Source organism: Camelus bactrianus, chromosome 6 (genome assembly GCF_048773025.1).
Source record: "Camelus bactrianus isolate YW-2024 breed Bactrian camel chromosome 6, ASM4877302v1, whole genome shotgun sequence".
Classification (NCBI taxonomy): Eukaryota; Metazoa; Chordata; class Mammalia; order Artiodactyla; family Camelidae; genus Camelus; species Camelus bactrianus.
The window spans coordinates 12,342,806-12,357,296 of record NC_133544.1 but is presented as its reverse complement, the minus strand read 5'-3'; the positions used below and the strand labels follow the sequence as shown (position 1 = coordinate 12,357,296).

General features: G+C 43.8%; 1 protein-coding gene across 7 annotated transcripts in view; it reads right to left on the bottom strand.

The window, feature by feature from the left end:
- The window catches only part of TTC7B (tetratricopeptide repeat domain 7B), a 225,336-nt gene that overhangs the window by 114,619 nt on the left and 96,226 nt on the right, over positions 1–14,491 (bottom strand). For all 7 annotated transcript variants that reach the window (XM_074365147.1, XM_074365148.1, XM_074365151.1 and 4 more), the window contains 3 exons: positions 11,134–11,306; positions 6,924–6,987; positions 2,821–2,958 (listed from right to left, as the gene is read on the bottom strand). In XM_074365147.1, coding sequence (XP_074221248.1) covers positions 2,821–2,958; positions 6,924–6,987; positions 11,134–11,306 — 375 coding nt within the window. The remainder of the gene's footprint in view (positions 1–2,820; positions 2,959–6,923; positions 6,988–11,133; positions 11,307–14,491) is intronic.

The following is a 14,491-nucleotide window of genomic DNA, read 5'->3' as shown; positions in this document are numbered from 1 at the left end:
GTGAAACGGGAAGGGGAAAATCCAGTTACCCCTCCGTGGCACTATTCGCCGTAGCCAAATGCCCACCAGCTGATAAATGGAGAAGCAAACTGTGGTCTGTCAAAGGAATGTTATTCAGCTGTAAAAAGGGAGGAAGGACTGACACCTGCTATAGCACGGATGACCTTGAGAACACGATGCCCAGTGAAAGAAACCGGACACAAAGGGCCATATATTGGATAATTCCATTTATATGAAATACGCAAAATGGGTAAACCCACAGAGTCAGAGAACAGATGAGTAGCTGACAGGGACTGAAGGGAGGGCGGCATGGGGAACAACTGCTCCGTGGGGACAGGGTTTCCTTTCAAGGTGATGAAAATGTTTCGGAATTAGAGGTGATGGCTGCACAACAGCATGAATCTGCTAAACGCTGCTGAGTTGTACATCTTAGACTGGTTAAGTTTATGTTATATGAATTTACCTCAGTTTTTAAAAAATCCAGTTAGCCTTTTAATCTAAAGTCCTCAGAAGAATGGAAGAGCAGATGAGCAGTAAAGAAAAAGAAGGAAAGAAAACCCCAGCAAATGAAGCAAGCGAGACACTTGAAGTAGGATGTGGCCTGAGACCAAGGGACAAGGGTCCGTGCTCAGCCAAGGCTGGACCACGCCCCTGTCTCTGCGGACAGGACTGGCCCTTGAGATGCCCTGTACTTTCGCCTTCCTGTTCTCGTTAGATCTGAGACAGCGTGGCCGCCAAATATTTGCTGGGGGAAGCTCCACCTGCAAAAATAAGTAGAAACAGCAAGAAATGTGAAGGCCAAGGATTCAAACCCTTCATTACTGGATGCAGGCCCTGCATGGAGTGCCCCTCCTCGGCCACACCAGATGCAACTTCCTGCTGCTTGGCTGCCTCCCTCTGGACTGGGAGCTGCTCGGGGCAGGGACGGTGCCTCGCTCACCGCTGAATCCCTGGCCTTAATCACAGGCCCTGGCACAGAACCGGGGGCTGCACTTATGTGTGTTAAAGAAATGAATGTCTTCCGTTTTATATATTTGATCCATTGATTCATATTTTTAATAGATAAAACACAAGATATGGTACAAAAGTCATAAAGCCCCCAGGGAGATATGGTGATAAATTTCCCTTTCTCCCACTGTTCCACTCCAGCACCTTCAAGGCAACCCCTGGCACTGTCTCCACCATTGTCAGTGTGACTAGTGCCATGAAATTCTGAATCGCAAAGGCACTGGCAACCAACGACTCGGGCATCAGGTCACCACCACCAGAGGAAGCTACATGTGATGTCAAGGTGAAAGTCATCTGGATGAAAGCAAGGTCCCCGGATTCTGGAGGCACATGCCAGGGAGCCGTCAGCTCACGGAGGAGTGCGGCTAGGATGCAGCCGTCCCCCTGGAGTCATTCATGGCACAACGAGAAGTCTGTAGGCAGGGGCCATCCAGCCTGTCCACCACGCCAGCCACCTCGGGCTCCTCACACCTGTTCCAGACACAGGTGAATTTCAAGCTGGGGACAGGTTCTATGGCTACAGGATGGGAGGAAAGTAGATGTGCAAACCACGCTCAACCTTGGGCTCCGAGAGATGTTTTGTGGTTTGTCTGGGAGGAAAAAGTTCACCTTAAAGGAACTCAGCTGTGAGCTGGGTGGCCCCCTCCCCACAGATGGGCTCTGTGGACAGGAGCTAAGCTGGCCAGGAGCAGAGGGTCCCTGGAAGCCAAAGCCCCTGGGGTGGCGAAGAATCTGGGCCAGTCCCAAGGCTGGGCAGAGTCCCAGGGGGTGTCCCGTGTGTGACAGGAACATCTGGACTCGCTGCTTTATCCAGCCAGATTGTGAGGGGCTTTTTTTTTTTGAGGACTGAGTAACCATTGCCCTGTATAGTCACCAAACCAAAGACTAAAAAAAGATCCAAGCCACGCAGGCTCGTCTGTTCTCCGAGGCTCCTGCCTAATGTGGCGATGAACCGGCAGGCTAGAGGGTGAGCCGGGCGCTTATCTGATTTCAGCCAATCTGTTACTGCATTTCATTCCCTGTCCCTGTGCCCAGAGGCTGTTGCAATGTGTATAAATTTAGAAAAAAGAAAGATAAATAACATGGAAAAGTTCATTTTAACAAAAGGAGTTGTTTTTCTTTCCTTCTTTCTTTTTACTCCAAGAAGGAAAAGAGAAAATGATTTTGTGACTGATTTAGCCTCTACCAGGGTGGATTTGGTATTCTAGGCAGCAACTCAGAAATGTATACCAGCTTCTTCTGAAACTGTAAAACAGTCGAGCTTCCATCCTAAATGTTTCTTAGCAGCTGAGAGAATGAGATGGCGATGCCTGGTGCGAGATCTGTAAGCAACTAGGGTCTCTTCTGAACAAGCAAAGACTCTATATGAAGACAGGGCTCATTTACGTGGAAGCCTGTACCAGCTCGTGTACTAGCCTGAAGTTACCATTTCACCAGGAGTAATGCACTGATACTTTAAATAAAATAAAACCTGTTTTACAAAGAAATTAATACCACAGGTGGGAGACCCGGGTTATGGTGGAAATTACACCGAAGGAGAAACTGCTTGAGACACACTTGCCTCATCTCACACACAAACTCACCCCCAAGAGGGTTTAGGGACCACTGGTAGGAAGTGATTGCCAATGAATTCCACCACCTAATCATTTAGCCCAATTCCCATTTGGCAGAGGAGGAAAGCAGATGATGGGTCCAGGGTCACACGGCTGCGGTGAGAGGGGGTGGGGGCCAGAAGAGGTCCCAGGGCTGGTCCCAGTGCTCACACGCCAGCACCACCCACTGCCTGGGAGTAACCAGACCCAAAGGCTGTACCTCTGACAGCATCTCGTACTGGCCTCTCCTCCCGAGAGCGATGGTCAGTAGATCATAGACCACAGACGCGCTCTGTAAACTGATGAGGCGGTCGCTCTTGTGCTCAGGAATCCTGCTCAGCACAGCATCCCGGTTGGCCTGAAAACAACAAGAAGAGAGAAGCAGATGGTGTGGCAGCCCGTGCACGCAGCCAGCACACTGTGTGGAGAAGCCATCCAGGCCCTCTTGCCCCTGAGAGCTTGCTGAGGGTCTGGAGACAAGGGCAGGAATGAGTAAGGGGTCGCTTATTCACAATCCCCACATGGTACATGGCATCATCCAAACACGGGAGGCCTGGAGCCGCAATCCTAGGGGGCACTGGTACCCGTGAGCAGGCATCGGGAGGAAGCTTTAGGAGCTGATGCAAAGCAAGGTGGTTTGTCTGGGGCTGGGGCTCACAGACAGCCTCACTGCAACACAGCTGCGCTCTGGGGCACAGCGTCACCCGTCGAGCGAGGCCGTGCTGCCCCTCACTTGTAGACCCTGCGTCTGCTCGACATTAAAGAGCAGGGGGAAGTTTCCAGCCCCACACTGCCCATCACCAAATGGCGTCATCAAGTTCCACCAGCCCTATAGAGATAGATCGCACTTTTCCCCTGTCACCACAGCAACATTCAAATCTTTATGTGACATCTTCACTGGAACAGACTACAGAGACTAATTCAACCTTGTTTAGGGAAGCACAAAACAGATGCATGAGAGAAAGCAAGAAGCAAACCGATTTTTGTTTTGAAAGACAGAGGACTCAAGAGAGCCTCGCTTGCCTATTTCACTCCTCCACTGCTTAGCACAGAGATACAGCAGGCACATTCAAGCTTATTCATTTCATCTGCCTAGAAATCAACGGCTCTTCACAGCGACTTGTTTTCATTACTTTTGCCTGTATTGTTTGTTTTTAAGAGGGGGAAGTAATTAGGTTTACTCATTAATTTCTGCTTGGAGGAGGAACAGGGGATCGAACCCAGGAACTCTTGGCTGCTGAGCATGCACTCTACCACTTGAGCTATATACCCTTCCCCTGTTTTCATTACTTTTGACATCTCCCTCGATTCCTCCAGATACACCACGTGTACTGGAGACTCTAACTGCAGCTCATTTTCCTTTTCTCCTCAGTAGGAAGCTCGGTATCAATCAAGTCTTTTCCCCCCTGCTAATTAACGAAAGTCTCCACACCTGTCCGTCTCTAAGGAGCACAGAAAGGGTCCCTCAAGTTTCCCCATGAAGGTGGCACAAGAAGTACCAGGGTCACTGGTCCAGGCAGGCTGATGTTCACCTTCCTGCCTGACATGCGGAAAGGCCACGCACACACCTTCTCTCTCGCTGATGAGGTGAACGCTTTCTTTTGTGTGTGAGTCCAAGGCTTTGATTTGGAGCCACCCATCAGTACTTACTCATTTTAAAACTCCTTATTCTTAAATGTCAAAGACAAGTAAGAATATAGAAGACAGGCCACTTCCTACAAAGTGAGTCATCTCTTATGGAAATAAGCCTGCTTTTGAAGATTTCATTCTAAGTTTTTCTTGTTAGGAGGTGCCTTTTGAGGCAACAAAGGAAGCTCCAAGGGAAACCGGGCCTGCTATAAGTGGTTTATTTTATTTATTTGCTCTAAATGTTCCATATTGAGACCAATGTCTGGAAGAGAAGGGAACAAAACAAAACACTATTTAAGATTTTCAAGTTATGCCAAATGCATTCTTTTTTTTTCTTTTAAGAGAAAGCCTATCAGCGTCTTTTGATTAAAAAGGTACAATGTAGAACCTCAAACAGATCCCAAATAATAAATATCTCAGAACACTCTCTCTGTGGTAGTTGTGCAAATATAGTTCTGATGACCCCTTTCTCCCAGGGAAACTGATTTGCTTTAAGGTGAGAACGCAGTCCGATTCCGAATGAGTTCTTGTAGGTGGAGAGACTGTCAACAAATTTATGCTTCCAAGTTGAAGTCGGAACCAATGAAGAATATGATTTTCTGACACCAAAAAACACTACTATTCTCATCTTGGTTCTGAAATTAAGCACATCTATTTTCCATCTAAAAACTGAAAAAAAAATCAAGGAGTCAAGGGATATGAAAAAAGGCTTCCAAAGGCAACTTAATTTAGACTTTTGTCTACATAATTATGGAACAATTTACAGGGAGAACAGCATCATTCTCGTTGGCAACCTCGTCCTTCGTATTTACTGTCACTGGATTTCACCATCCTCCGAAGAGACCTGCTGGAAATTCAATGCGACAGGGCCACATCCGAGTGTCTCAGAGGGACCCAAGCTCTGAGTATTATTAGTTTCTATCGCTTCAGTGAGGGAGCAGGAGAGCTGGAGGCACCATTCCCAAGACATCTAAACTTAGAGCAGGCATCTTAGAGAAGTGGACCTGTGTCCCAGATTCCAAAATGGAACACAGTATTTTCAATCAGAATTGTCCAGGAATTCGAAAGTGTGTGATCACCCTGCTTTCAGAACGTTTACACTGTCACTAATCAAGTTTTCCCAAAGGGAGCTAACTGCCAGGTTGGGAGCACCCAGCCAGGAGGAGGGAATGTCAGCGAGGCCAGTGTGAGTGGGCCCCTCAGAGAACTGACGGCGAGGCTCAGGCAGCCCCGCTCGCCTGAAAGCCAGCTCCTGGGGGCCACCGCGCGCCAGCCTGTGCACATATGTGCCGCCGCAACCGTGCCAAGGCAGAGGAGAGAGTGTCAATGACACCGTCCTCAGTTACCAGCTGACAGTCAAGGAAAGATGAGCCACGGGGGCAACCTGTTTCCTTCAGAGGAAGTGGGGCCAATAACGTCAAGAACTTCCAAATAAAAAGAAGTGGTAACTCAAGCAGTCTTGCTCTTGTAAACATCATGGGGCCATTTCACAGAATAAGAAAACCCAAGGTTTTAAATTAAGGCAAGAAAGCTACTCTCCCTGCCTAATCCCAGCCTCTTCTGAGCCTCCTTCACTCAGCTTGTGGGCTCCGTTTCTAAGCCTTTTTCACCGGAGTGTGTTCCATGCCTCGATTTAAACCGCACGCTTGGGGAAGGAGGAAAATGCCTTCTCTTGCTTTAGCTACGATTCTTGTTTCTACTCCTTTCTCCTCCTGCCTGCCTGGCGGGGTGGGAGTTATGCATGGAGGCAGGACCATCTACTAGAAAGAGCGACAGACCACTGCAGGGGGCTTCCTTTTTGCCCGCTCTGGGTCTCTGGCTCCTCGTCCGTAAATGAGTGGGTGGACATGAGGACCTCGAGGTCCTTCCAAGTCCCAGGGGCTTGCCGTTCTGCTCAGGTGCTCAGCACACGCTGTTCACTTGCCAAGGTACAAATTAATTGTAACACATATTACTCTGGAATGTTTCAAGCTGGGTCGTCATGCCTGGCAACATGCAGAGTAGAAACCCAGTAAAATGATGAGAGGTGAAATTCTAGACCTAAATTCGATATCCTGGCCAAACACTAAGAAGACATTTCAAAGGAATCTGATGGTCTGGCAAAAACTCCCTCACAACAGCAGGGCCAGGTAACAGCAGTGTGCTCTCCCGGGCTGGGACTGGGCAATGCCTGGGGAACAGGCTGGGGTTCAGGGAGAGGACCTGGGCAGGAGGATGAGGCAGTTGCATCAGGCTGCTACTATGGAAACCAGAGGTTCGTGTATATAACGAGTGATTTACCCCCAAACTCCCCCTCCCTCCAAGGCAAATGGAGAACCTCATAAAGGTTACCTTTTGGGGGCTTCTTTTCGCCTTTAAGGTTCCTTTGGTGGTCATGTTAGCTGTAGTTTACCCATACACAGCTGTGTTGGTGTTCAGTCAACACTTGGTGGATAAATGAATGAACTCAGAGGCCTGCTAACTGCTAAGGGAAGACAAGCTCTGTGCTCCAGGCCGACCAAGGGACATTTCTAGCCAGTCCAAGAATTAAGAAACATCCTTCCTTCTAAATCGCTATGGTTTTTCCCCACCCAGGTATCCCCTTAATAAAGTATTATTCTCCAAAGAAAAAGTCACATTCTGATGCAGTCACCATATCAAAACAGGGACTATAGAAACAGGGGAAAGAAAAATGTGAAAACACGTTCTACTCACCATTGATTCACTAATCAGCAATAACAACAGGGCTTCTTCAGTATTTTCTTGAGGACAAAAAATGCTGTATAAAGAAAATTGACTTTGATAGATGGCAGTTTCAAAGTAACACAAAATAAATGTCTAAGAGCAAAACTGAATGCTAAAAGCTTCTAGATTTTTATATAATATAGAACCCATGAAAAATATTGTATAATCTGGACACCCGAGTTCATCTGTCTATTTCTATGGTAATCTATGGAATTTATAATTTGAACTTTATAATTTGAAATTTATAATTTCATAGCAGGCAGCAGGGTAAAGCTGTAAAAACCAAGTTAAAAGCCAAACAACATTTGTGCCTATTATAAAGGCAGAAATTTCTATCACTACAAACTGACATTATAGAAATAATACAAGCTTTCTCCTAAACCCATTATGAGGTATAAATGCAGACGTGTCACTGTACAGTGTTCCTCTTACCTCTTCCTTGCCAGCTGGCCTATTTTATATTGTCATTTAGATGAAATAGGAGATTGGAAGCAACTTCAGAGTTTGACTAATTTCTGGAATACTGTAAGAATTTAGTGAGCTATCATACTTCAGCTGTCATTATGGGATGGCAGGCAAGCGCTGTCGTACTAATCAATATTATGGAATTTGGCCAAACTTGAACATCTTGGATTAAAAGAAAAAGCTTTTAAGCTCAATCATGCTCAGGATTACAGGACCATAAAAACCAAACATAACTCTGATCACCAATCTTGATATTCTGTTTATGTGTTTTGAGCATTTTAAAAGATCTCCAGCATTTCCCCTCCATTCTAAAGCTCTAGAGTCGTTTGAGTAGAACTGTGAGTGTTACCACCAGTTGGGCTAAACTCAACTCTTTTTTATGGAATGAAAGAAGAGTGCAATAAAAATGAACTTGGTTACCTGCAAATCTGAAATCCCAATTAACCACTATATAAAATAAACAGCAAGGTCCTACTGTATAGCACAGGGGCTATATTTAAGACCTTGTAATAGCCTATAATTAAAAAGAATATGAAAAGGAATATATATATATGTGTGTGTGTGTGTGTGTGTATATATATATATATATATATATATATATATATATATAACAGAATCACTATGCTGTACACCAGAAATTAACACAACACTGTAAACTGACTATACTCCAATAAGAAAAGTATTAAATACTAAAAAAAAAATCTTGGTTAAAAAAAACTCCTGGATGTTTTAGAGATGACTAAATAAAGACTAAATTTACATCTTCCCAGGTAACACTACAATCATTTAACTTAAGACAAGGGATAATTTCCCCCAAGATGGCCAAAAAATGTTTTCCAAACCATTATAAATACTTGTTCTCTTTGAAGTGCTGGCAGCTTTTGTATTGCATCAGAGCAAGACAGAAAAGCACAGTGCCTCATACTGTTTTTACAGTCCTGAGATCCCCAGAGGTAAGGGAACCACCAGTGGGATGGCTCCAGTAGCTCTTGTGGGGCTAAAATTTTATAAAAGGGCTGGCCTGTGAATGAGGAATAAGATTCCGGAATCTGCAGTGACTTTCTTAAAGAGATGGCTTGAGGTGATGTGGGTTTTTAGAAGATGGAACATTTCTTTGCCCTTAAATTCAGAAACAGAGCCTACAGGCTTCACAGTAAAAATGTGGGGTGTGTGTGTGTGTGCGTGCCCCCACTGAGCAATCATTTCCTAATATCCTGGCTTGTGCTTACATGCAATTGGGACCTTACAAATGAAGCAGTAACATTAACCATTTTCACTTCTTCGTGGCTCACCATGTCTGCATTGTCCAGACTAACTGAGAAGAGAAAGCCCATGCTAATTGTGACTTAACACCAGCAAATTCAGTCCATGGATAATCCCCAAATTCCATTTGAGCCATCAGCCTATTTACGTGCTAGGTTATGTTATTTTTACCAGAGCTGCTAACAAGTCGCACATTAACTGGTTTTAATTCTACTTCCCCTACCCTTCTTTTCAAGGCAGGCAAGATGGGTACAAAGCTCTCAGGGCTGGCAGGGAGAAGGGGGGGTGGGGGAGCGGGAAAGGATAGTTTTAAGAGACATACTTGAAAAACTACACACTGGAATCCCCCTGCTCCATAATTAAGAATTCTCTAGACCCAGTTCTGGCCATTCTTTCCCTCTTCCCAGTTGAGGGAAGTATGGAGCTCAGGGTAGACAGTCAAAGTTGTTGGGAAAGCATCTAATCTTTCACTATGAGTATGAAGTTAGCTGTGGGTTTTCATAGGTGCCCTTCACCAGGCTGAGGAAAGCCCCTTCTATTACTAGTTTGTTACGTATATTTTATTGTGAAAAGGTGTTGCATTTTGTCAGATGTTTTTTCTGCATCTACTGAGATGGTCACCTGGGTTTTCTGCTTTATTCTATTGATGTGATGTGTGACAGTAATTGATTTTCAGATGTCAAGCCAACCTTGCATTCTGAAGTGAATCCCACTGGGCATACAGTCCTTACTTATTGCTGGGTTTGATTTGCTAGTATTTTGTTCAGGATTTTTATCAATAGTTATAAAAAATTGATCTGTAGTTTTCTTATCTCATGATGTCTTTGTCTAATTTTGTTATTAGGATAATACTGGCCTCATAGAATGAGTTGGGAAGTATTCCTTCCTCTTCTGTTTTTTGAAAGAGTTTGTGGAGAACTGGCATTAACTCTTCTTTAAATGTTTGGTAGAATTCACCAGTGAAGCCATCTGGGCCTGGGCTTTTCTTTGTGGGAATGTTTTTATTACTAATTCAATCTCTTTACTTGCTACAGATCTATTAAGATTTTCTGTTTCTTCAGTTTTGGTAGTTTGTGTCTTTCTTGAAATTTGTCCATTTCATCTAAGTTATCTAATTGGCTGGCATGCGGTTGTTCCTATATGGTTCTTTATATATATCACATGTATCTAAAAAAGAACCACAATTATACCCCTAAATAGTTCACAGTGAGGGGTCAGCATTTGAAAAGTGAGAGTCTAATTTTTTTTCCCTGCCCATCCTCAACAAGAGTTTGGGAATTGTGAGGACAATTGTTCCATGAATCTGGATGAGGACTAAGGAGTAAATACAACCTGTGAATTAAGCAAACTCATGGTAAGAGGCCCTGGAAAAAAGGGGATAACAACTAAGTTAAAGTAAGCCTAGGAGAAAAGTTAACAATATGCTCAGCAGTCTGAATTCATACAAGCAATGCAAACTGAACAAGCTAAGGAGGGAGGGAAATGCCAGGGCTGACTTGAGAGGATTAAGAGGCAGCCACTTTGAGAAATGCTGCCCCTTTGAAAACGCAACAATCATTTTCGGAATAATAACTATCTAGTCACCCCCACCTCTGTGTTTTCTGGGGCCTCAGAAGCAGCAGCCTGAGGTCTTGTCTTTCAGCCATTTTTCCCATTTGTGATGAGTGAAGAGGGGCTCCCTGTTTATTCAAACATTGCTCCCCTTTCCTTCATGGAGAGGTTCTGAAAAGCCACCTCGCACCCGTCCTTGTAGGAACAGGCAGAGATGGGGGTGACACTCAGAGCGGAGGAATCAGGAATGAGTCAGCCGCTGTTCCCGTCTCCCAGCCTTCACGTGGCCCACCTCCCTCCTATTCCCTTCCTGTCCTCCGTCCCCCGGACACGGGGAAGGTCCTCGCCGCCGAGATGGGGGTGCTCCGCTAGCCCATTTTCCTCAAGGGTGGTCAAGTCCCAAGTTCAAAACTTAAAACAATTAAGAAGTTCTAAAGAGACACCACCTTCCAATTACTTGCAAATGATTTAATTCTACTTCTTCTTGTAGCTTATTCAGCTTAAAACAAGTTTTTAACAAAAGGATCAAGGAATTGCTGAGGAAAAGAAAAAAGGGTTAACTCTGGCTTACTAACAGCTTTGTCGCTGATGGCTGTATAATGCTGAGGTTCTTGTAATAAATGGAATGAAAATCCTAAAGACCAATAGTGATGGCTGAGAACGGCAGCCAAGCACTAGATGAGAGCATTTTCCTACTTAAAATGCCCCCACCTGTGCATGGATATTTGCTGAAGTTATGAAAAGTAATGAGGTATCTCTATTAAACCGGTAAATGAGACTTGCTCACCTGGTTCTCTTTTAGGGGAAAAATCGACCTTTGAACTTCTGTTCATTGTTAAATTTCCCTGAAGTTTCCCTCCCATCCCCTAGCCTACAAATGAACACATGTCAACTCCCTTACTTCTCTCCTGAGTAGACACGGGCTTTCCGGGTGAGGGTGTAGGTTTTTGTGTTTGCTCCTTTCCGGAGGGGATCGTCCAGAGGTGACTGGCATGGCGGGTCCTCCAGGGGGTTCCAGTAGCTCTGCTCACACATGCCCCGCAGCAGTATCTCCGCCAACTGCCTGGCTATTGTCTGGGAACACAAAGGAGCAAAGGCACAGCCATGAATCTATTTTGTATCATTCATTCATTCACTCATTTAATAAATATTTTTCAGGCATCACCTTGTGCTAGGCACTATCCCAAGACTCACAATGAAAAAATTTTACTCCTATGATGAAAATTATATCAGTTGATGACAAAAAAGAAAAGGAAATATGATACACTAAGATATTTGAAATACTTAAAAAAATAAGTTTATGCCCTCCAAATGCCGCCCCGCCTCTGCCACAGTCTGGAATGCTAAACATGTTTTATACCTGAAACAATGGAAACTTTTAGTTAAGCTCTTTTCCAAAAGCTCTTATAAATAATAGGTGAACTGCAAGTATTTTCAGCACCTCCTGACTGATGCCTACTAAAGCCCGAATTTGGCAGAAAGCCAGTATTCAAGCTGGATGATGTAAACCCTGAAAAAAAATCTCTTCATTGATGATAAGCTGACGTTCAGTGCAGATTTTTAGAATGTCTTCCTTCTTAGGAGTGCCAAGGGCCAGTCCCACATGGCCCTGCCCTGTGACTCAGGCCCTGAGGCCCTGTTCCTCCTGCATCCTGGGCTTCCAGCCCAAAGGCCCCCCCTGGCCTTGTGCAAAGCGGAGAGGTGGGAAGAGGGGATTATGGCTGCTGATCAAGACTTTTTCCAAAGCTGGGTAGGTATCTCCCTTCTTACTGCGAAAACCCAGAAACATCTGGATGTTGTCCTCCTAAGTCAGATGCAGACGACTACATTTTTCCAAACTCTATAGCTGCCTAGCATAGGGGGAAGGAGGCGTGCCAACTACTAAGAAGTATTTTGTTGACTGATGCGTATCAGTTAACTTACCTCACAATCTTCCAGTGACAAAGAAGAGAAGTGAGAAAAAAATCCCTCTGAAAACAGAAACACTGCACCTCAAGGTGGTCCGGGCTACCTCATGATCAGCCAGAGGCGGCCAATAAAACTTCAACCAGCAGGTTTTTCCACAAAGCTTTAGCATTCTTTGCAAGATGCAGACAAAGGATGCTGATCATCCCTGAGAATGAACCTTTTTAAATAAATATGTTCCAGACGATAACTTTGCGAGGCTTTCATCCGTGTGAAAGCTCTTAAAACACCACAAGGAAACCTAAATGCAACCAAATCACTAGCTTAGTGGTTTCTGATAACCACTGGGTAAAGGCAAATTTTCTTGATTATTCTCAGGTAGGACCCACTGGCTTTAAATGTCTATAAAAATGGGAAATTAAATGCACTCCTATCATCCCCAACTGAGCCATCAGTAAAGATCTCATAAGAACACAATTTTCAGTACCTAAACAGTTCCTGAACTATTTTCTTAAACCTTCCATTATAGTTTCATTTTGATCTCATTGCAGTCATATAAGCTAATGACTTCTGCTGGAAGCATCGCCTGGCAAAAATAACCTCCACTCACTGTAGCTGAGGAAAAAAAAAAGCGGTAAAGGAGAAAAATGAACAAGCAACTTCATTTTCTGTATCTATTTGCCGTGGAGGGATTCTAAGGTTGTAAAAGTCTCTGCCCTAAAAACAGTTTGCTCGTCCACTGCTGGACAGCTCATGCTAGACCTCATTTTCCCCCAGGGTATTAACCTACCTGAGGGACGTTTCAAATGCGGTTTTGATGTGATTGCATATTTTAAAGGCATCACCTCATCATGCATTACTGATTAGGAAGGATGTTGGTTGTGTTCACTGAAAGCTTAAATGAAGCTCAGAAAAGGAGATTAACTATGAGAAATTATGAGCAAGATCACCAATATTTATCATACCTTTTACGTTTTATACTCGTTATATTTAGCTTGCAGTTTAAATGCCTAAAAAATTGCTAGTAACTATCAAATAAATTTAGAATTAAGGAAGCTGGCTTGAAAAAAGACTTCTTGTACAAATTTGGCCATTAAATGCACTTCTTTGTATATGTTTTAAAATTGTGATAAAATTCACATAACATAAAATTTATCGTTTTAACCATTTTAAAGTGTATAATCCGATGGCATTTAGGACATGCATAATATTGTACAACCATGACCACTATCTAGTTCCAGAGCATTCTTTACCCTAAAAGGAAACCCTACACCCTTTAAAAAGCCACTCTCCGTTCCCCTCCTTCCAGACTCTGGGAACAACTAATCTGCTTTCTGTTTCTGCAGACTTGCCTATTCTGGACATTTCATTCAAATAGAATCATATAATGTGTGGTCTTTTTGCATCTGGCTTCTTTCATTTAGCGTATGTTTTCAAGGTTTATGCACATTGTCGCATGAATCAGTATGTCATCCCTTTTTGTAGCTGAATGATATTCCACTGTATAGATATACCACATTTTGTTTATGCAGGATAGACATTTGGATTGTTTCCATCTTTTGGCTACTGTAAATAGTGCTGCTATGAACATATACAAGTTTTTGTTTGAATGCCTGCTTTCAAGTCTTTGGAGTATTTATCTAGCAATGGGGTTGCTGTAAAAGTACCTTGTCCTTCTCTGCTATGGTCTCCACCAGACAGAGTTCACAAAGCAACTTTTCCATCTCATAAAGGTATCAGAAGTTTGCAATTATCAGCTAATCTAAAAAGAATCATACAGTAATTAAGGCTGATAGAAACATTGCCTTATGAATGGCAATAGCTGGAGAAGCTTCCTGATGCCCAGTGGAAACCAAGACACCAGTAAAGACGACTCAGGGAGTGCTTCTCAACTGGGGAGGTGGGGCAAAGAATCACTTGTGTAACTAGAAAATGTAGCTTCTCGGCCCAGCTGGTGCTTCCGAGGTGAGGCTCGGGGATATGCGTTTGTTCGAAGTTCCTTGGATAGTTCTGGTGCACACCTTTGGTTAAGCGCTCAAGGAATTTAGAAACAGTTTAACTTAGGTCACTTGAGGGTCATTAATCAAGACCAAAAGTGTACTTGAGTGGTGATATTGCATGCTAACATTAACCAGTTAGTTAACAGCTGAAAATGTCCGGGGGCAGCTTTAGTCTACCCAGACTTTCTTTAGAAGCCTCTTCATTGGACTTCTCAGAAAAAAGAGAAGAAAAAAACAAAACGAAATGAAAGCTCTCTCCCTTCCTAACATATCTCTATTCAGAATCTTATGTCACAGGATTTTATAAGTTAAAAATACATCGATTTGAAAATCATAAACCTTAGACAACAAGGA